We start from the raw sequence: 22731 nt of genomic DNA on the forward strand, positions 1-22731 counted from the left end.
CTAGTTACGGAGGGTCAAAGGCTGATACTGTACCTTTTAGTTACTATATATATATATATATATATATATTGTCGAAAAATATTTTATGTAATCAATAAAAAAGATAGGCGGAAAAATTGATTTCACATTGTGTGTTTAGGCTTTTAATAAATTTTCAATTTACAAAATATATAGCATTTTAAACAAAAATTGATATACAAAAATCGGTCTATAATCAATCATCCACCATCCACCGTCTATCGATAACAATTTTTCAGTTAATATTTTCTCAAATGAGTATTTTATTTTAAATTATTTTTGATAAATAATCATATGACAAATAATCATGATAATGTTGGAGTGTTTGCAAACACTGGCGTAAGAGTGGTGCTTGCGTAGAGTGGTGCTTGTAAGCACTCGTACGTCATAAATTTTTTTTATATTTCGAACTACTGCAACAATGAGACATGTGTTTGATCCCCTAAGATTTTTTCTTTCTCTATGAATAAGTTACATGTGATTGATTGAGACATGGTAATGGTATTTATTTAATATCGATAAAAATCCATTTAATAAATTACTATACAAAGTATCATTTCCTTGTATTTTATATTATGATATTTTTCTTAAAATTTATTTCAAATAACTAATGATGACATTGATATTTTGAGAACAATTATCACTTTTTCCTGCATGTATTCAAATGGATTAATTAGTTTTGTGGGTTTTTGCTGAAAAAATTATCCAAATGACAGTCTTTTGCAAGTTTAACCTTCGGCTTGTAAAAAATACAAGTCTAACTATAGAAGTCACAATATAACCATTTTATGTATCTTCTAAGAGCTTTTGTGATCACATACATTAAAATTAAAAGTTTTAAACATAACTTTAAACTCCTCGTTGTAAATATTTCAATTTGATTTTTTTATTTTGTCATAAATTTATAATTTTTTAAATTGTGGCGACGAGTTATATTGAAGGTTAATTAATTTTATTTGGGTGGTTATAATCTGCATTTTTTGCAAGTTGAAAGTAAAGTTGCATTACATAAAACTCTGAAATTTTGGTTGTTTTAAGACCAAAGAACTAACAAAGTAAATGAACATTACATTGAAAAAAAAAAAGTGTATAAAAAACAACAGAAAAATAAACACATCAAAGTCAAATCTTGACAGATTAAGAAATCAAATTGAAATTACAATAATAAATGACACTTATATAGAGGGTAAATAAGCCACTAGATGGTCAAACGTTGTTCCCTGATATCTTTAGAAATCTTAAAGGCACATTTCATAGAACATGCTGTGTGATTGTATGTTTTGTAATTTTTACCTCGACAAAGATTATTGCAATACTCGCATAATGGTCGAGAAAGATTACTTTTGTTAAAATCTTCAACCTCCATCCCCATTACATAGAAAATCTGACCAGGCTTCATGTATGGGTCTTCACCCAAATGAAAAGTGGTGAAGCACTCATCACACCAATAGAACACTTCTGTGTTTGTATCTCCTAAGTCACGTTCACACACCTCACACCAATCTTTCTTACATGCTTCTTTCTCAAATACAAGTTTGAGAAAGTGTTGATCATGCTTATACCTTGCTTTGTATGGTAACGTATAACAATTAAAACATACAATAAAATTGCATGTAGTGCAATTTAGTTGTTTATAATCTTTCCTTTTGCATACATGACATATGGGTTTTTCTTCGCGACCTAAAGCTATGTATAAGGGATGTTCATGACTTATGTAATAGAATGGTTCAGAAATTGAAGCACCACACCTTACATCGAGATCGAAATAGCATTCCCCTATCGGACATTGATAGACATAGCCACTTCCAAACCGTTCACAAGCATTGCATATGAAGTGATTATCAATATAACCACTTTTAGCCTTCAATGTAAGTGGATGAGGATATAACGCATGTTGTACTTGACGGGGAGCATTGGCACATGTTTCATGGATGATGTAGTCATCACACTTGATACAAGAATAGAAACCACCTTCAAAGATAGGTAAAACACACACTTGGCAACGGTTGTTTTCATTGTAAGGTATGTTAACCTCGAGCCGAAGATGATGTTGATGGAAAAAATAAAGTATCACTCCATCAGATATTATCTCAAAAGGTCTAGCATCTTGTTTGATATCATCTTCTTCTGGTACACCTTCTAGTTCTTTTCCATCCCACACATCTTTCCCGGTAGCACATCTTGAATGTACTACATAATCACTACATTTGTCACATATATATATGCACAATAACCATTGATAATACTTTGACGACAAACCCCGCAAGACCAATCTCCTGATCGTAAAGAAGAAGTGTATGAGATACGATGGTTGTGACGTGATATCTTGATGATACGTGGGGAATACAAACAATCTTTATGAGATACAAAGTTGCATCTAGCACATATGTAGGTGGGATCATTTTTTCTCAACAAACCACAAATGTCGCAAACTAAAAAGTTTTGTCTGTGGAAAAAGGTTAGGGTGTGGTCATATCTTTTAGGCTGGTTTAAGAAGAAGGGTATGGGCAACATTGCACATGATGGATGCATGATAGCTTGACAAGTTGTACAATAATAGACTAGAGATTTTGCTACTCTCCCACAGCACAAACACTCAATGTTACGATGATTAGGAGGATAATGAAAAAGCTGAAGAGAATGCTCAGGGTGGTAAGGGTGTTTGATTTGAAGTGGAGACTCAACACATTCTTTATGGTACCCTCTATCACATTGATAACAGTAATAACATTCTTTGCCAAAACTTGAGCCGTTGCATGCATAGCACCCATAAGTATCATCAAACTCATCGTAGCACACAAAAGAGACTAATGTATGGTGGATGGATGTTTTCGAAATCTTGTAAAGAAGACCAATTCAGGGGGTGAAATGGAAGGGAAAAGAGTGTAATAGTCTATAGGTGGATCTTTTTGAGATCTTGAAATCAATAATCTCGTAGTAGGACATAAGAAGAGAGGTTGCAGAGAGTTATCGTGGCGACCGGCTGCTTCACCAGAGGAGGATGGGCTTGAAGTTTGTAGTATGGGATGATGATATACTATAAAGAGGTTACCATCTTTTTCTTCCTCATGAAATACACCGATGGAAGCCATAGATAGATGCTCCTTGATATGTTAAAACTATTATAAATAGTTTCCACTATATATATAAAACTTTGAGTCCAAAAAGATCCTTAGCGTGAACAGGGCGTAGAGTCGTTATTCTTTTCTTTGTAGTTGTGATCATTTTGATTAGGATGAACTCGTCTTCAGACATGGTTTTTGTCCTTTCTTACATTATCTGACACGAAAAGAACTTGCTTCTGCAATCAAATATTGAGCCAAGGTTGAAGATAAAGAACAAACCAGACATTAACGATGGAATTGTAATGTATAAATAAACCAAGATTTGTATGTCATTTCAATATTTTTCTCTAGTACAAATAAATAAACAATAAAGAATATTTAAGTAAAAGCTGACGTTTTAAATTCCTCGAACCAAAAAAGCTTCATGAATAAAAAGAGTTTTTTACGTGTATGCCACAATACTCTCTATGTACAGTGTAACACTTAACCTTCCTCATGGGTTTTGCAATACCAAACCTCTTGATGTTTCAGTTCACAGCAGAGAGGGGGAATCTTGAATCCGACACAGCTGCCTCGTAAAGAGAAGGAGCACGGATAAGGTGTTGTTGCTGCTGCTGCTGCTTTGCATCCCCATTGGCTTGTTTCAACAAATTTTCATCTCGAAATACTCTCAGTAGCTCCTCTGATGCTGGAGTTCTTAGTTCCTCGATTGACTCAATGCTCGGTATGTCGATTGGTCTTTTCCTTGGCGTTGAACATGATGGTTCATCAACCTATTGCAATAAAAAAGCATCAGTACTGTAACTAGACTCTAAGACCAACTATAATGTATGAAATGTGCAATTATCTTGGTTTCTTTTGTGTTGAGTTGAAAGCTTAAAACTTACTACATATTCATCAAGAAGACATTTCCCTGCATTCTCTGTGATCTCTACGATTTTGTGATTGTGATCACTCTTGAGCTCTACCAAGTCTTCACAGCATGGAATGATCATGGAGTTGATCTTTGTACATGCATCATTATCGAGTTGTAATGAATCTGAAAAGGAAGTAAAATTTCAGCAAAACCGTGAAGAACTTTTTCGAATCTGTAAATTTAAGGGGGGGTGATAAGCTATACTCACGATCAATGGAAGTAAGGAGGCTGCCATTTGCAGCATCAAAAACATCAAGAGAGGATGATACAGCGGACGAGAACTGAGATCGTAGGTTCTCATTGGCATCCATGCCACCTCTGTTGAGAGATTGAAGTGAGAAGTGACTTAAGACAAATGAAAAACGGTGAAAAAGGAGAATTGGTTTATCTATGCGAAGATCATACCTAACAATGGAGTCAACAGAAGCCACGTTGTTTCGTTCTAGACTGACTAGTGATTCTTGAGCTTTCCTCCATTGATGTGCACTCATCTCAGCCTTCTCCAAACTACAATTATCCATTTCAAAAAGATCAAGCAAAGGCATGATAAAAGATTGGTGCTTGGGACAATATATGTTGTTAAGTTTTCTAATCTGTGGGATTTTTATTTGTACCAGTTTAAGAGAACTTCTTGCATAGCTTTCTTCCCACTCTCAACCGCTGAAGTGTCCTCGTGGTGGCTCGATTCTGTTTTCTCCATGTGAAGCCTCCACTCAGCTTTAATGGAAGAAGTTGAATCTTGCATTGTCGACATCTCATGCTGTAGAGTGGTTGTTCTGGTGGATGTAATCTCGCGTAAATCGTGTACAGCCATTTGGACCTAAAGAAAGATTGAAGAGTTTGGTCAAAGCCTTAAGTCAAATGCATTTTCTAAAAGAGCTACCATGCAGAATTGCATACGTACAAGGTTTTTCTTCCTAGCATTAGAATTTGCCAGAAGTTCTGCTACTTTCTCTAGCAATTGTCTCTCTTCATTTGCAGCACATTCCTACAAGACATGAAATAGCATTAAAAGCCTACGCAAGGCATTTGCAGCTGCACATGTGTCAAGATGCCAAGAACAGGAATCACCTCAAACTTGTTTTCAAATTCACTCAATTTCTTGTGGTTAACTGTCTGGGCCTCTTCCACAATCCCGGTAAGTTTGGTGGCATGTGTGTCTAGAGTCTTGAAGAATTCCACTGTTACTTTTGAAACAGACCTTGCTGTATCCACAGCTCGTGAGTGTGCCTGCAGACGATAATGTTTTAACCAAAATGTCTGATATTAATATTGTAACATTTAAAGGATCATCAAAGATTATTAAACCTTCCGTTGCTGCTGAGCAAATGTAATAAGCTTTTCTTCCTGTTTGTTAAGGCTACTCTGGAGATCTTGCAATAACGTATCAGCCTCGGAAGCAAAACCCTTGAAAACCTTCACGAGACAACAAAGGAAGGAGATTCACTCAGAACAGAGATAATGATGGGTATCGAGGGATAGATAAAGTACTAGACTTACATTCTCAAGTTCATGCGAATGCTTCAAAACTTCTGAGTTCAGGTTACCAAATGTCGATTGAGAATTTCCATCTAGCTTCACAGCTATGTTATCAAGAGCTTCGATGCCAGAACCATACATTGTCTTCAGTTTTGAAAGTCTATCACGGAGTTCTTCAGTAGCCTTTACAAGAAAAAAGCAGAATGAGGCAAAAAATGGTCGGTTAAAACTAAAGCAGGCATAGAGAAATATTAAAAAGAAAAAAAAAAGGAAACAAATCCAGTTCAGATTATGAAGTTTAACCTCAGATTTTGTCGAGACAAAGGACTCCATATCTTCCTCCATGTGTTTAAGTTGAACCTCTTGTTGAGTAACAGAAGAAGCAACAGTCTTATGCAATAGCTCAAGCTGTTGCGTGAGCTGCGACTGAAACTTTTGAATGAGGAATCTGTTTCCGTCCTCGATTTTGTCCTTTCTTTCTGCATGACAACAACATATATGAACCAGGGAACATCTATCAACAGAAGTTGAAAACTTCGGTCCGTGATCAATTTACCTATTTTGGAGAACAAGTTGGAAACATCTGATGCTGCCGTTTCGAGTTCTGTCCGCAGCTGAAAGGCTCGCTCCACAAGTGATTTTTCTGAAAGTCGCAAGAAAATTGTCAGAATCTCTAACTGCTAAAGTATCCCTCATGAGTAGACTAGTAGGGAATATCAAGTACCTGATCTGAGGAGATTAGATATTACAAATTCCTTCTCTTTAATGGTTGCATTCGCCTGTCTGTATTTTTCTTCGAGATCAAACAATGAGCACTCAGTTTCCTTGAGCTTTTTCTGATATATGGAGAGAGATACAGTTAGCTTTTCATGCATTTCAATCAGCATATACAGAAATTGGCTTTGGGAGAAGTTAGAAGAGAAATCAGGCCCACGCGTATACCTCAGTTTTTTCAAGTTTCTCACTCAACTCTGCAGTTAAAAGCTGCTGAGAGTTGTATAGTTCCTGAAGGTCAACTACTCGCTGCAAGGCCAACATAATTGTCACAGAAATATCATGTGAGGCACTGATGGGATATGGAATAAAATAATGTGAGTTCATACCTTGTCCTTGGATTCTGATTGAAGTTCTAATCTTTCTATCTTTTCAGCCATTGCCTAAGGTTAATAACGCAGCTGAATAGTGTTACTTTTCACATTCAGGATTGGAAATGAGTAAGGAGTAAATAAGAACCATTCAGTTCAGAGGAAAGTAATACCTTTTTCTCAGCCTCTTCTTGAATATAGCGGTCTTTTGGAATATAAATCCCATTTTTCTCTCTCGCAGCATATACCTCTAAGAAAAATATAGGAAATTTATTAAGTAGATGGAACAATGAAAGCCAGAATGAATAAAAATTACAATACCAAATAAAGAATACCTTGAAACTAATAGATCAAATGATCATACTCATACCTTGCTTCAGTCGGTCAATCTCAGAGTACAGATCTTTCATGACAGCAGTTTTCATCATCTTCTGGTTGATCTGGAGTCAAGGGGAAGTTATTAGCCCTATTGTTTTATGCAAGAGATAGTATTCCAGAAGAATGTCTTTAAAACTCACCTCTGGTTTGTTCTTGATATTCTTGGCGCGATGTGCATAATCCAAAGTGCTTAGAGTCTCTTCTAAACAATGAATGGAAGGTGAAATTGTAGCGATAACACACGTTTTCGTCTTTCCTCCCAATGAATCCCTCAAGAGCCTTGTCAACTTGCTATCTCTGAAAATTTAAAAGCAATAGCTGAGTACCCTCTGATGGTAACATGAAGATTACAAACTAGTAGTTTATTTCAAATTTCAACTGATCACTTGTACAGTTGTACCTGTAAGGAATATGACCAGAGTGCTCAACAAGAGCGTTAATGACACGGCCAAGAGTAAGTAAACTCTTGTTGATCTCTCCAGCTTCTCTTGCTCGTCCCTGTAACAACCATTGTCAAATTCCATGAATGCCTTGAATACACTGACATTAGAGACAATAATAATAAGATGTATACCTCTCTTGCACCAGAACGTGAGATATTTTCTGAACCAGCAAGGTCAACAAGATTTAGTTTCCCACATTTGATCATCTCTTCTCCCTCTGGAGTATTTTCCTTGATGTGAATGGTGATAGAAAATATTGAATGAGAGCGACTACTTTGCTTGTTCAAAAGAGTTTCAGCTGTACGCCTTTTCGCGGAACCTTTTTCCAAGATCTTGTATATTTCATTCGCTGTACTCACTATCTCTTCTTCTAAGCCACGGACAAAGACACTCCCTTTCCCGTCTTCCATGAGGGCAATCGATTTTTTAGACTTCTCATCGACAAATTTTATAGTCTCCTCTGGTGCTAAAAGATCTGAGATTTCCTCGTTATATAGTTCTAGAAAGGTGACCTTCATGCTATATTCAGCCCCCTGAGCTTCTAATATGTCGAAAATTTGCTTAACAGCTCTTGGAATAACACCTGCATCACTCGGGAACTCACCATTCTACAAAAAAGTAACCATATCTATTTAACAAAAATACATAAAGATATACTGAATCATACAGAAGCACAATAGGTTTTTTTTAGAGCGACCAACCTTTTTCCTAGCACCTCCTTCCATCGTATATGTCTTTCCAGTTCCGGTCTGACCATAGGCAAAGATGGTACAGTTGTAACCCTCAAGTACTTCAAACACAATTGGACAAATAGCTTGGTCATATAAGTCCTTCTGTTGAGATGCCGGACCAAAAACCTAAGTAGTTCAGAGAGAAAAATGAGACAATGGAGGGACAAACATAAACAAAAAAACAGGCTTAATACAAATATATCAACTCTATAACCTTATCGAAAGCAAAATGTCTATCAATATGCTTTCCAGCAATACTCTGAGTTGCAGCAACTTCTCTACGGTTCTCGTTACAAGAAATCACCACCGGTGTATGTATTCTGGCCTCATCCTCACTCAATGGTCTATAAAGAACCAAAACCCATCAAGAAATATCAAAACCCAAAAGAGACAAAAAATACAGAAAAATCAGAACAGCTTAGGCACTAAAACCAAACCTGCAACGCAATATGACCTGCACATTCACACCCTTCTCTTTATCATTTCTACTGGTGGAATTTGAATCAGAAGATCTAGACTCTCTCGCCGATTTATCACTTGATCGTGGTGTCTGAGCTGGAGATACAATCCCACCTCTTCGTTGCTGAATCGAATCCATTCTACTGAAATTATCTACCATGTTAGGTTCCCTCAACAGTTTCAATTCCCCTCCTGCATAAACAAATCGATCACAATGAGTAAATGGATCCAAGGGGAACCAAAACAACATCCTCAAACCAAACAAGCATATAAAGTTAACATTTTTCAGATGCCCAGAAACTAAAACTACAAATTCTATACTCAAATCCTAAACTTCTTGAAAGTTTGACCCAAATTTAGCAACTTTCTGACTCAAATTGACTCCATTTCATGAATCCAGCAAAAACAAAATCACTTGACAAAATGTGGTGAAGTTACTTCAACATGTAGCTACTCTAACACCAAGCTCATCTACAGATCCTCCTCTCAAGACCGATGACACGAAATCGGATCAAGCGATCGATCACTAAAAGAAGAATCTTGGAAAATAAGAAAATGATTCATCAAGTAGTACTTCTTTATTCCGTGCAAGCAAAACACACTCCGGAGATTTGAAGACTTACAGAGGATGAAAAGGGTACAACAATGGCGGATACGAAAGAGAGAGACTTGGAGAGAGAGAGAGAGTGTGTGTGTGTGACTTCAAATGCATTTAATGTTCCTTCTTTTCAAAGCAGAGATGAGATGAGAGAAGAAGAAAGATGAAGTAAAAGGCACAAAACTAAAGTAAAAGATGAAAGTTTGTAAACGACGTTAATACAACGGTTTAATAAAACCGGATCAAACCGAGATTTCGGTTCTGATTTGACACTTAATTATCATAGTAATTTTATCATTTGTATGACACATATAAGATAAATTCTTATTGTACAGTACATTGCTAATTAAGTTTTTAACTCGTGTATAGATAACACTAAATTGTGAAAATTGATCTGGTTTGATTAAGTGTTACAACCGGTTAAGTTTGGTTTATTTTGATCTAAACATGTTATGTTTTTATGGTTAACGGCGTCAAATCAAATCGTCTACTCGAATTAAGCGTAAATTACTCTTTCTATTTGTTTAATGTTTATGATGTTATTAAATTACTTTAGATTTTGTTTTTTTTCTGCCACTAAATTCTTTTTTTGATTAGAAGACAATTTTGTCTTTCCCGTTATGAGGGGAAAAGTTAAAACCTTTTTAGATTTGTTTCTTTTCATACTCAATTTTAAAATTAGTTTCATTCCCATTAACATGAACTATTTAAATTTTAAATTTGAATTTGAGATATCAGTTTAGTAACTAACGGGCTTATTTTTATTTATTTTTAAAACTCTAATGTGAAAATAGTCTAATATCTCACCTAAATATATCTACCGAAAAAGACAGCCACATATAATGCAAAACAATATATATAATTTAGATATGACACAATAGTCAAATATTATTAATTAAAAGCACTAAAAAACTATTTTTCCTTCTAAATCTTACAAAAAAAGTCAAATGTGTTCATCAATAGATACAAAATAGATATGTCCCAATTAAATATCAAAAACATTAGATTTTCTACATGATTAAATTAGTTTTTAAGAGTTATTAATATGACTTCTTAATGATTTAAATTAAATAATCTCAATATGATATACAACCAATTGTCAATGTTAGACCACAATTAATGTTCTTGGAATTAGCAAGAAAATAAAATATAACCTATTAGTGAACAAAACTATAATATGGTTTGGTGTAAATATGTATATACATATATGTTTGGCAATATTTTGTGTTTTCTTCTTTTACATAAGAGTGGGGTTAAGGAGCATGTGATATGATCCCTATCAACATGTGGTCGTCTTCTTTTTCCTAAAACCCCTTTTGCTTTTTCTTGTTTCTTCTTCTCTTCTCTTCTCTCCTTATCATCACACACATATTATAGTATTTGAGTACGAGTGTGTGTGTGTGTGTCAAGCTGAGAGTCTTGCACTCATATCTACGCAGCATCTTTATGGTACCAAACACTCATGTGGGGTTTCTTACTTTTATGGTATCGATAGTTTGGTTTCAATATTTGTTGGGAAAAGGTTATGAGAGATTAAACTAGAGTTACATCATTAAAGCTTAATGATGTTCTTATTAACAAGGGATGATTATGAGAATAAGGTAACACAATTTTTATCTCAAATTTTTGAGTTTATTATACGAGTTTGTCGAGGTAATAAATGAGTTTAGTCTTGTATATTATGTATTATATAGTTCTCTTTGCATGTAAGTATGTATACGTACATATGCTTACTGCATACATCACATGTATTTCAATACATTTCGCTTGCAAGACACTCTACTCAAAAGTATTGCAGTAGCTTGTGTCTTACTTCAACTCTTTTAATTCAGTAAATATACTCTAGTAGTGATTCACTCACATGCATTGTTTCAGAAGGTTTTGATTCCTTGCCTCCACCATTACATTTACACATTTTCATTTCCAATACTAGTTTCACGTTTCGTTTGTATTAGAAGAACAAATGTAAATAAAGTTTCTTCTCATTAGCTGTAAAGAATGATATAAATATGCTGAATATATACAAGCTAATAACCAAATTAGTAAACCAAGATAAATTACATCAAATAAACCGAATAAAGGAAACCGGATTATATATATAGTCTAAAAGTTTGCTGATTTTTTATTGTAAAAGCTTAGTTATAACAGGTTTTTGAAAATAAATTGGTCTTAATTAAGTTTATGATAGTTGGAGTTTACATTCCAAGAAAACCCCCGAAAATCAATCGATATGCAAGAGTTGAAGGGCATAATTATTATCCAAAATGCACAAGTTGTCAAAATCTGAAAAGAAATTGGTTAATTAAAAAACTTGGATTGTGACAATTTGATTAAAATTCACATTTTTTGTGTTTTAGTATCAATGTTAGGTTTAAGTAACCATTTCTAATTGTGACAAACGGCTATATAGTGAGAGATCTGATCACCGGAAAAGACCCAAAAACTACAATACCAAAGCAAACATACACCAAGATGGTCTAGTAATTTCTTAGAACACTTGAGTTACTTTAGCAAGAAACTTTGGAAAGGGTTTAATTACTTTTGTATTTAACCCAATGTTTTGGATAATTTTTAGTAATTCTTAATTACTTTAATTTTTACATTTTTGTATTATAAAATGTTTAAAAAATATATCTAATATAAAATGCTTTTAAGTATCTTATAGTATATTTTGTATTCTTTCCTCGAATATATGGTTATATTTTATTAGGACTTTAGCCATGTTAATTAGATCAAATTTTTAGGTTCTATATGTGTATTTATAGTAATAATAATGCAAAATTTAAGAATGATGGGTCATTAGGATCTATCGTATAATGCATGCTTATGTCCAAAGCATGATGTCAAACATTTGTTGTTCCCCTGTCTCGTGTCGATCCATATCACATTTATGACAGAAGAGCTACTAGATTCTAATAAGAGACAATATATAAAGCAATCAAACTCAACATTTAATTTTGTCTTTATACCCACTCTCGCATCTCTCTCTCTCTCGGGGAATACGAATCGTCGGGAAAAGAAGAGACCGGCCGATGGTGAGAGAGATAGAGGCGTTAGAACCAACTTGTCTTCTGAATGCGGCTTTCGTGATCTCATCCCTCTCTCCAAGTCTCCATCCTTACTCCTCTCGTTTATCTCCATGTTGTGGAACAAGATGATTTATCAATGGCCTTATTATACGATGGAGAAGATTCTTTAGCTAGCAGTTGCAAATCAAGATTTAGAATGATGTAGAGATTGAGGATGAAGCATGCAACAGGTAATTTTCAAGTTTAAGTACTCGTCAATAGTGACTATGATGACCGATACTGTGGAAAAATAGTTATCTCTATGACTATAATCTCTCTTGGCAGCCATATAGTTAAGTCTAGGTTGAGCTTAATATGTAATTCCACTTTTAGTTCCTTTGTATAAATGTCAACATTAAAAAACAAAAAAAAAAGAGTTGGTAAAATATTGACATATGATCAAGGATTTAGTATATAGCCTATACCATGACTAGGCATTGGATTATCTTATCAAGGAATGGTCAAGTGAACATGGATGATTATTATCATTGGTGTCTTTACCTTCAGTAAGTGGCTGCCTCTCATAAGACAAAAAACAGCTACGAACAGAAGAAAAAGAGCAACCATTGGAACAACAACAACGATGATTATGACATAGGTGTTTCTGCCTTTTACTGTATTCACAAAAATAGCTGTTTGAGCAAATCTTGAATATCTCAAAGAAAAAAGGCACACTAACATGTAATCAACAGAGGATTAATGTTTACCTGAAATACGCGGTGGAGGAGGTAACTCCAGCTGCTGTTGAGGAGGAGTAGAGGCAGGCGGCAGCGACGGTGGTGGTGTTCTGGTTGCGTTTTCATTGTAAAACGAGTATACCTCGTACCTTAAATTACAACTAGGGTAAAACAATCTTCCCCCAATCCTGTAAAGAGGCAGGCCACTAATGGATTTTTTTAGACAACGCAAACAGTCTTGTCTTGTAAGATCAGGAGTGCACTGAACTAGCAAGTACAACGTTGACTGGGGTGCGCTTGTCTTTCTCGTATAAAACTTTCTAGAACTGTCCGATGCCTCAATGGCAGCTTGGTTGAGAGCGGACCATAGAAAATCCCTGAACTGGTCTACTTGATTTTGATTAGTTTCTGAAATATTAGCGTTGTTTGTCATGATAGAAATAGCATCTTCGTTATAGGTAACGGTCGAGAGAATATTCCGGTGAGAGTATCTGAGCATACACTCATTGTAATAGAGCACGGCTTCTCTTTCGTTCGGGCAGTATTCTAAGGTGTCGTTGACAGAAAAGGCGACGCAGTTACGACAAACTTCTTGTGAAACGTCTCCACGACAAAGGAATAGTCCGTTGACCCGGACAGGGGCTTGTCCGGCCGTGGCAGTTTGGAATCCGGTAGAGTATGAAGCGTTCCGGGACGAGAGAGAGGACAAAAGGGTTTTGAGATTGGTGAAGTATGTGTTGTTTCTTGAATACGTTTTACTTGAGCAAGAACTGTTTATGTAAATAGGATTTTGAACTGGAACTCGAGCTGAAGGAGATAAGGATATGGCTAATGAAAGAGGAAGGAGAAAAGGAAAGAGACAGAAGAAGGAGGCCCAAGAACAACAAGAAGACATGTACTTCATCTTCTTCGGTTTGTGTGTTTTAGATCATGAAGCTCCTATGCATGTTAAATACATTTGTTTTCTTGTCTATTGTGGATTAACGTGAAGTAGAGGATGGGTTACGACTTAAACGACTTTTTGTTTTTATGCCTCAATTTCTTTTTATGGGCAACATATAATATCGAATTTATTAAACAATAAAAACTATTATTGTTTAATATAGTTTTTGTTTTCTCCAACAAATTTGATGTTAAAACAAATTTGTTAGCACAAAAAGTACGTTAATTTGACTGAAAGAGGAGTACGTTAATAGCTGGAGCCTCTTTGCCTAATGAGGCACATTTCATACAAACAAAAGCAAAGTGTTAGGGACTTAGGGTTGGGAAAATGCCAAACAAATTCATACCGATCGAATAAACTTCGTCAACTAATGGATAGACACTCTCAAGTCTCAAAGACCATAACCAAGTGAGGACAAATTACAAAGACTCGTATAATAAAAATTTGATATTACATTGTAACCGGGTCAGTTGACCCGTATCCGACAACCTGGTCCGACGGTATTAACACATAATGGTAAAAAAAGAGTATGAGAAAAGAGAATTTAATTATCTCTCACAAGCCAAAAGCCAAATTCAATGCATGCAAACACATACCATCCAAAACCTTTGGACCATACTCCTTTCAATAACCTTAAGCAAAATTTTACAACTTTGTGAAAATAAGAAACCTTTATTACAACTTCACAGGTACTTGAAAGTTCTATATATATGTATGGCGGGTAATTAGGATCTATCGTATAATGCATGCTTGTGTCCGAAGCATGATGTCAACATTTGTTGTTCTGATCCCCTGTCTCGTTCGATCCAATAACACATTTTTGACAGAAGAACTAATAGATTCTAAGAGACAATCAATCTCATTATCTCAACATTTAATTTTATCAGACGGAATGGGTTCAAGTAAAATGGATGATTAAGCCAAATGTGTCAAATATAGTGAAATGAAACCAAATTTGAAGTAGTTACAAGCACAAAAATTAAATGAATAATATAATTTTTGTAGCTTCAACGAATACTTTCATAGACGATATATATCACAGCTTTTTATATCTATAAATAATATTGTCTTCAACGAGGAGTTACTTGAGTAATAATGGAAGAAGCATCATCCACGGAACAAAGAGCGGACGTATTGATAGATAGATCCACTAGTCCTCCTTGTTCATATTTATTCCGGAAGAAAAAACCTGGTCGTTGAGGAACAGCGAGAGCCATTGAGCTAGTAGTTAGCATCTGGACAATAGCTGACATTGTTGGACGGTCGTCAGCTTCTTCTTGAAGACATAGTAAAGCGATATGGATGCATCTTGAAACTTCTTTTATTCGATAGTTATCATGAAACGATGGATCCACGAGCTCTAACAGTGACCCATTGCTCCATAATCTCCAAGTCTATAGTGAAAACTTTAGTAATTAGAACTTTGGCCACTCTTGAATAAAGCATAATGGAAATTTTATTTAAGGCTACTCACATATGTAACCAAATTGCCAGGACCATTATCCATTTGATAGAGATTGCTGTTCATTTTACCACTTATAATTTCAAGAACTAAGACCCCAAAGCTATACACATCTGATTTCATGGAGAATTGGCCATACATTGCATACTCGGGAGACATATAGCCACTGTGATGACAAAAACTCAAAGCTTTAAAGATAGAAGCTAAGCAAGCATAGATATGTTACGTGGCTTAAAAGTAATTTATGGAAAACTTACTATGTACCAACTACTCTCCTTGTATTGGCTTCCGTTTGATCCATTCCAAAAATTCTCGCCATTCCAAAGTCGGCGATTTTCGGGTTCATATCGGCATCTAGGAGAATATTACCTGCTTTGAGATCACGATGTATGATTGTAAGTCGTGAATCTTGATGAAGATAAAGAATCCCTCTAGCAATTCCTCCAATGATTTTGTATCGCCTAGTCCAGTCTAGCTGGCTTTGCATCGTCGGGTCTGTGAACGCATATATATATTTACTAATGTGAGAAACAAAAGAATATATGACTTGCATTTGTCGAAAACATATATACATATTTTAGGCTAAATATTGAAGTAAACTGACCAAAAATGAAGTAGTCGAGGCTTTTGTTGGGAACAAACTCATAGACAAGTATCCTCTCATCTCTTTTCAAACAAAACCCTAGCAGTCTTACCAAATTTCTATGTTGAAGCTTTGCCACAACAACAACTTCGTTTGCGAACTCCCTTTCACCTTGTCCTGATGTCTTGGACAACCTCTTCACTGCAACATGTACTCCACTAGGAAATATACCCTACGTACAAACATATTTTATTTTTTGAAGAGAATCCTAAGTTGGCAAATTGGAATGGATGCGTGTAAGATTACTCATGCAAAAGAAGTATACATCTCTCATGCATACATCTCAATGCTCAAAGTAATGTGAAATGGAGTATATCAGATTTGAAACTTGTTTTGTGGCCTTAATTAGGATTTGACTGAACCATGGTAACATATACCTTGTAAACTTCACCGAATCCACCTTGACCAAGTTTGTTAGTCTCACAAAACCTATTTGTTGCTACCTCAATTGCCTTAAAGTCAAACTGAAGTGAGCCTGCATTGGTAATATCATCCCTTTCTGTACGTAGAAACCATTTTCTAACAGCTCAATATAGGATATAGAGGAACACATAGAAGAAGATAGTTTATTTTTGGTGTCTTTATACCTTCAGTAGGTAGCTCCCTCTCATAAGTCGTCCTTGTTTTCTTAGCCCGGACACTAATAAAAACAGCTAAGAACACAAGAAAAAGAACAATGATTGGAACAACAACAACGATGATTATGACACAAGTGTTTCTGCCTTTTCCTGTATTCACAGAAATAGCTGGTCATTAGATTACATATGAAACCAACAGAAATAGCTGGTCATTAGATTACATATGAAACCACTATATAAGCTGCTTTAGCTGTTTTTTTGTCGATATATTTAAAATTTGGGATATAATTTTCTTGTTTTAGCAAATCTTGAATGTGACAAAAAGAAATAATGTTCACCATGAAATGAAACCGGCCGTGAAGGAGGTAACTCCAGCTGCTGTGGAGGAGTACATGCAGGCGGCAGTGGTGGTGCTGATGAGTACATGCAGGCTTTTTTTGAGGTTCTTCTGTTTTGTGTATTTATTTAGATCATGAAATTAAAGCTCCCATGCATTAAATAAATTTCTTTTTCTTGACTAATCAATGTATTAACGTGAAGTATGGGATGTGGTTTGTGACTTTTTTTTCCCATAATAATACACATATTCTTTTTTAGCATTCAGAAAAATATACATACTATATATATACATTTTAACACTCAAAAAATAATTACCTCAATTATACTCAGATTACAATTTATACCAAACATATATATATATATATATATATATATATATATATATAAGTTAGCCTATCTAAAAATTCCTCATCTTTCTCTTTTAATTTTCTCGAGATAGTGAAAACTAGTGTTACATAATTGGGAATCTTTTACATATTTCTTGTTTTTAACCCAACTTTAGCTTAATTAGAGATTATATGAAATAAAATTGTTAACTACAAGGTTTATACTTTAAATATCGAAAAGGGTAAATAATAGTTAATCGAAAAACTTTATTTAAAAAAAAAAAATGGAAATTGCAAATTACATGGTGTGTTTTTATGTTTTTTTTCTTTAAATTTGAATTATCATGTCGAATTTTATCAAACAATAAAAAATTTAGTTTTATTTTTTAATAACAAATTTATAAAGACCGAGTTGGCACAAGAAGAGTACGTTAAGAAATCTCCTAGGCAAAGATGCTGATTTATATTTGAAACAAACCTAAAGGCAGAAAAGGTTAGAGATGAGAAATTGCCAAACAAATTCATATATTGAATAAATTGATTGAATAAATCAGGAGCAACGCTCTTATAAAGACCATGACCAAAGAGAAGACAAATACAAAGACTTATTTGCTTCTTCTTTTTTATTTTTTCAAAAATACAAATCAAAGACTCATGCACGTTCAAGAGAATGTTCTCAACCATATCAAATCCCACATAAGGAATTGAGGATCCTATCATGTTACGTAAGAGTCAAGTTACATGAGAAGTAACGGATCCACGAAACGACGTACTATGACGTAAATATATATATATATAGATTTACAAATGGAATTTTAAGAAAAATGAGTGATCATGGAGAGGCGAATAAATAGGATCAATTACAATAACATGTATGCTTGTGTCCGAAGCATGATGATGTCATCACTTGTTGTTCCCCTGTCTTGTTCAATCGAAAATCACGTTTTAACAGAAGGAGTGCTAATCAAGCAATCAATTTTCAAGATTTTAGTACTCTTTACCCACTCTTCACCCTGGCTTTCATCTCTTTCTCCAGAAACAGGAATCGTCGGAAAAAAAGACACCGGCCGATGGAGAATGCGGTGGAGAGAGAGGCCTGGAAGGCACACGTGGCGATGATCTGTGTGCAATTGTTTAACGGAGGGTATCACGTCATTACCAAAGTGGCTCTCAACGTTGGTGTGAACCAACTAGTGTTTTGCGTCTTTCGTGATCTCATTGCTCTCTCTATTCTTGCTCCTCTTGCTTATTTCCGTGACAAAAGGACTAGACCTCCTTTGAATCGACGATTACTTTTAGCTTTCTTCTTCCTTGGCTTAACTGGGTAAGTCTGATTCTAAAATCTCTTTTACTATTCTTTATGATTGCAATCATCAAAAGATGTTGTTGTTTGGTGTGGTTAGGATATTTGGCAACCAGCTTTTGTTCCTTATTGGTCTCAATTACACCAATCCAACTTATGCTGCAGCCATTCAGCCATCGATCCCGGTTTTTACTTTCATCTTGGCTCTCATTATGGGGTAACAACTCCATCCAAGTCTCTGTGTTTACTTCTCTGACTATTGCATAACTAGAGAATCAATCAATGTCTTGCAAAATTTGGTGTGTTGCTGCAGAACAGAGAAACTGAATTTATTTAAACTAGAAGGTCAAGCTAAGGTAGGAGGTACAGTGATTTGTGTTGCTGGGGCGGTTCTGATGGTTTTGTTTCGTGGACCAGCTTTGTTTGGGGAAACAGAGGCTGACGTCTTGAGTCATGGTGAAACAAGACACCCTGAAACATCTGGACACTTCATGTCTGGCTTTTTCAATGGACTTGGGAGATGGAATCTGGGAGTTTTGTGTTTGATTGGGAATTGTACTTGCATGGCAGCATTTCTTGCTATTCAGGCATGTCATTTTGCTTCCAGATGATCTAAACACTTCAGTTTCAATGATCTTCTTGTCTTCGGACTGACCCCGCATTGTAAACATATGATCAGGCTCCGGTTTTGAAGAAGTATCCGGCGAATCTTTCTGTCACAGCATACTCGTATTTCTTTGGCACCATGTTTATGGTGACATCTGCTTTTTTCATGACCAATGAGTCGACAAAATGGAGTCTCACAAGATCTGAGTTCTTTGCAGTTGTCTACGCAGTAAGCTCCTCACAGCATATGTTTGCTGTATAGTCTTTTAAGTCATTAGATTTCTCTAAATGAGTAAACTCTGCTACTTCCTCTGTGCAGGGAGTAATCGCGTCTGCACTTAACTATGGTCTCTTGACGTGGTCAAATAAGATCTTGGGTCCTTCTTTGGTTGCTCTCTATAATCCTCTTCAACCTGCAGCCTCAGCTTTCTTGTCCAGAATCTTCCTTGGAAGCCCGATCTACTTGGGGAGGTTTAAAGCTCTCTCTCTCTCTCTCTTTCTTTCCCTGTTGGTTTATGCTAAGCCATCAATATCTGAAGTTGCCTAACTAACTCTGGTCTTTTCTCATTCTCTCTTTATAGCATTTTAGGCGGATGTGCAATCATCTCAGGTCTTTACAGTGTCACCTGGGCATCTTACAAAGAAAAAAAAGCAGCAGCAGCAACGAGTGTCATTCCCATCACCACAAAGGAAGCTGAACCCTTAATCTACAAGGACCATCATAAGAACAAACCAACAGGACATCTATTCACAAAGCCTCCCATCTCTTCACCAAAATCCACTGATTGAACAAAAATTCTGGCTTCTTGAAACTACTTGGGCGCTCCAATATTTTCTTGACCTTTTGCCGACAAGAAGGTGACTATTGAGTTTTCAAACAGTATATATATGCGTATACACATCAATATTTAGGAAAGTCGCAATATTAGGCTCATCTAATTCAAGAACGTGCCCTGGACTTTGATGCACCCGCTTACATGTGATAGAAAAGCTTAATGTGCTCAATGTGAAACCCACTCTGCATATACCCCGAGAACATAACGTCCAGCAGTTAAAACTTTTCTTAGCTCTGAACACCTTCTCTGCATTTATCACCAACCTATACTTCCCATACATATCAACCAGCCACTTTGTATTAAACCATTTGATTCAAACCCGGTTTTTATGGCATTCACACGCACTCGCGGCCAAAATCTATCCCCATTATCAACATAGGTGCAAGAAAGACACAAAATCTTGTCAAATACACCTCAATTTGTGGCATAGGCAGTGAACTGTCTTCCCTGATGTTAAATCTGCGATCATGGCACATGTTTGAGAAGACATCACATTACGGTATTTAACATAGCACAAAGAGAGAAGTGGCATATTAGTAATCATCCATTGCAATACAGCTGATGATGACAATATCTGGCGGCCGAGGTCAGTTATATCAAATTTCATAATATGTACTGCAGCACATAAGCCCAAACAGCGTTCACATGTGTCAGTTGGTTCCTGGTCAATAGAAGAGTATAGATCTTCGGTTCCGGGTGGAGAATGACAATCCAGTAACCTAAAATATTGGAAGCCCAGCAACAGGGAGTTTGAGTTCTGAATATGGGTTCTGGATTTTGGGGAATGTGATCGGCATGAAGCTTTGCGGTTTCAAAGTTCTGTTTGGGACTCATGAGAAGGAGTTGACCATGGAGCTGGGTCCAGAGGATTTATCTGAATTCCTCAGCAGATTTCAGTTAAAGACCATATCAAACTAAACACAGCCACAAGAGCTTTTATATAGATGATGGCTTCAGAAATACACCATTAATTTAGGGAACAATCTGAGAAAAAGCGAAGTCATCAATAAAAGAGATACAATTCACAAGATTCTTAAACGCTTTTCTATCATTTTATGGTTCTTTTATTCTTTATAATTTCTGGGAGATAAAACTCAAGAAATAGTGGAGAAAGCATTGTACATGACAAGTAACAAAATAAACACCATACAGACAATATCTCCGTAGTCCTAAAATTTCATAATGTAAGTTAAGATCTTCTCTGAACTTTTTAGTTTTTACTATGACCGATAAAACGTGAACTCAGCAACAAAGGTTGTTTCATCTCTTCATACCTCTGTATCACTGGATTCCCAATCTTCGTCTTCATTCCAAGACTTGTATGATAAAGATTGCAAGAAGTTGAAGTAAGCGTACTTGATGTCGAACTGCATGTCATACCCTGCAAATTAGATGCATACGTAGCTTATTAGAGGCAAAGAGAGCCGGAAAATACTGGTTTGCCACCTGAAGACAAACAGATGATGGAAGTAAAATAAAACTCTTACAATAGTTCACTGCAATGGTATAGCCACCATCTCCAGGGGTTTGACTAACATGGTGAAACCACATGCTTGGCCTGCAATAATTCAGATCAATTATGAGTCGAAATCATGACCGGAAAATCCAATTGTGTAAGCGTATCACCCATTTCTAATCTTTGTTTCTTATAAAGCAAAAGTAAGACTGAACTAGACACATTAGTGATTAAACTTTAGCAAACTAAGTTGAGGAAAATTAGTTCTGAGAGAAAATCTCAACTGAAGAGCAAAGGGGTTGAAATTTTCTTACAGGTAAAGAATCTCGCCAGCCTTGACAGTACAATGAAACGGCTTGGGGCCATTGAAGAACAACGGATATTTCAATCTCTCACTTGCTTCTTTATCTGGTGAAGGGTATGGATCCACACTACACCAGGGCACATGCCTCACCGGTTCCCCAAGCTCAAGCTTAAACGATTCAGTGTCCTAAAAAGATTCAAACTTTATCTCATTTAACATCACTTAACAGAAGCAAAACTCATTAAACTTTAATCTGAGAATCTCACAGACTCGATGGTAAGAGTAATTGGCTGCTGGATACTGTTCTATATAGAGGCGGTGTACATCAGTCGGAGGAAGGAGCAGGAAATGTTTCTCCCCTGAAACAACGGCATATAGATTCTCATAATGATCTTTGTGGAAAGAAGTCACAGAGTGATCAGTACCAACCCAAAGGTTCACAGCTTCCGGCGAACAACCAAACGCCTCCGTAGCCCACGCTATATCGCCGTCGCAATCTAAACCAACAGTCGAATACTCCGTTCTGAAACAATCATTCTGCTGTTGTAAATATCCAACCTTTCTTCCCTTACACGACGATTGAACAGCACGAAGAGCTTCCGGGAACAGAACTTTCTCCACATGAGCCGAAGCGAAACAGAGATCATCTCTATCTCCACTGCTCTGAACCGGAGTTACGGCGTCGGCGCAGCCGTTAGGAGTGAGATGTAACGAAACAAGATCATTCGACAAAGCTCCGGCGAGGTAGTCCGGATCCGACCAGTGTTTTAAAGCCGGCCAATGAACAATAGCGTTGGAGATTACACAAGGCTTGCTCTGAGACACGTAGTCACGGAGAAACTTCACCGGAGACGGTGGAGATTCAAGTCGATCGATTTTAGTTCCTAAGCTCAATTCTCTCACTTCTCTCCATAAACTCTCTACCTCCTTAGCCATTGACGATCTTTCAAAACCCCTAATTGATAAAATTGGCGGTTTTTAATACAAAACCAAGAACCCTAATTTATTTTTAAATTAC

The 22731-nt window shown here is 36.1% G+C and overlaps 5 protein-coding genes and 1 pseudogene across 8 annotated transcripts; 1 reads left to right on the forward strand and 5 right to left on the reverse strand.

The window, feature by feature from the left end:
• Positions 1 to 1216: 1216 nt before the first annotated feature.
• LOC17885904 lies at positions 1217 to 2565 on the reverse strand (annotated as a pseudogene).
• An 803-nt stretch (positions 2566 to 3368) lies between these two features.
• LOC17887520 (kinesin-like protein KIN-5D) lies at positions 3369 to 9296 on the reverse strand. Of its 3 annotated transcripts, none has more exons than XM_023782641.1 (23): positions 9198 to 9296; positions 8553 to 8766; positions 8330 to 8459; positions 8086 to 8241; positions 7516 to 7992; positions 7342 to 7439; positions 7082 to 7238; positions 6934 to 7003; positions 6737 to 6813; positions 6582 to 6635; positions 6421 to 6501; positions 6203 to 6314; positions 6035 to 6121; positions 5782 to 5957; positions 5500 to 5661; positions 5308 to 5415; positions 5071 to 5229; positions 4904 to 4987; positions 4614 to 4819; positions 4405 to 4506; positions 4208 to 4317; positions 3971 to 4122; positions 3369 to 3856 (listed from the first exon to the last, which is right to left on the reverse strand). In XM_023782641.1, the coding sequence occupies exons 2-23, from the start codon at positions 8732 to 8734 to the stop codon at positions 3611 to 3613; spliced, it is 3186 nt and encodes a 1061-aa protein (XP_023638409.1). In that variant the 5' UTR covers positions 8735 to 8766; positions 9198 to 9296; the 3' UTR covers positions 3369 to 3610. The 3 variants fall into 3 exon arrangements, with proteins under 3 accessions (XP_023638409.1, XP_023638411.1, XP_023638410.1); XM_023782643.1 differs by lacking the exon at positions 9198 to 9296 and adding an exon at positions 9149 to 9167; XM_023782642.1 differs by lacking the exon at positions 9198 to 9296 and adding an exon at positions 9013 to 9139.
• Positions 9297 to 12936: 3640 nt separating this feature from the next.
• Positions 12937 to 13812, reverse strand: LOC17885788 (cysteine-rich receptor-like protein kinase 4). Its single transcript, XM_023783139.1, has one exon. The coding sequence runs from the start codon at positions 13810 to 13812 to the stop codon at positions 12937 to 12939; it is 876 nt and encodes a 291-aa protein (XP_023638907.1).
• Positions 13813 to 14930: 1118 nt separating this feature from the next.
• Positions 14931 to 16969, reverse strand: LOC17886000 (cysteine-rich receptor-like protein kinase 4). The gene is made up of 7 exons (XM_006291198.2): positions 16882 to 16969; positions 16553 to 16693; positions 16343 to 16464; positions 15927 to 16137; positions 15580 to 15817; positions 15335 to 15488; positions 14931 to 15254 (listed from the first exon to the last, which is right to left on the reverse strand). Exons 1-7 carry the CDS (start codon positions 16967 to 16969, stop codon positions 14931 to 14933), a joined length of 1278 nt encoding a protein of 425 aa, XP_006291260.2.
• Positions 16970 to 18099: 1130 nt separating this feature from the next.
• LOC17887178 (WAT1-related protein At3g45870) lies at positions 18100 to 20061 on the forward strand. 2 transcript variants are annotated; one of them, XM_023782044.1, is made up of 6 exons: positions 18100 to 18532; positions 18612 to 18728; positions 18825 to 19098; positions 19191 to 19346; positions 19437 to 19588; positions 19699 to 20061. In XM_023782044.1, the coding sequence occupies exons 1-6, from the start codon at positions 18279 to 18281 to the stop codon at positions 19904 to 19906; spliced, it is 1161 nt and encodes a 386-aa protein (XP_023637812.1). In that variant the 5' UTR covers positions 18100 to 18278; the 3' UTR covers positions 19907 to 20061. The 2 variants fall into 2 exon arrangements, with proteins under 2 accessions (XP_023637812.1, XP_023637813.1); XM_023782045.1 differs by having other exon boundaries at positions 18437 to 18532; positions 18830 to 19098.
• A 103-nt stretch (positions 20062 to 20164) lies between these two features.
• On the reverse strand, positions 20165 to 22663 carry LOC111830393 (jmjC domain-containing protein 7). The gene is made up of 4 exons (XM_023782046.1): positions 21984 to 22663; positions 21724 to 21899; positions 21441 to 21511; positions 20165 to 21334 (listed from the first exon to the last, which is right to left on the reverse strand). The coding sequence occupies exons 1-4, from the start codon at positions 22647 to 22649 to the stop codon at positions 21222 to 21224; spliced, it is 1026 nt and encodes a 341-aa protein (XP_023637814.1). The 5' UTR covers positions 22650 to 22663; the 3' UTR covers positions 20165 to 21221.
• Positions 22664 to 22731: the final 68 nt, after the last annotated feature.

This window comes from Capsella rubella, unplaced genomic scaffold (assembly GCF_000375325.1).
Source record: "Capsella rubella cultivar Monte Gargano unplaced genomic scaffold, Caprub1_0 scaffold_5, whole genome shotgun sequence".
NCBI lineage: Eukaryota > Viridiplantae > Streptophyta > Magnoliopsida > Brassicales > Brassicaceae > Capsella > Capsella rubella.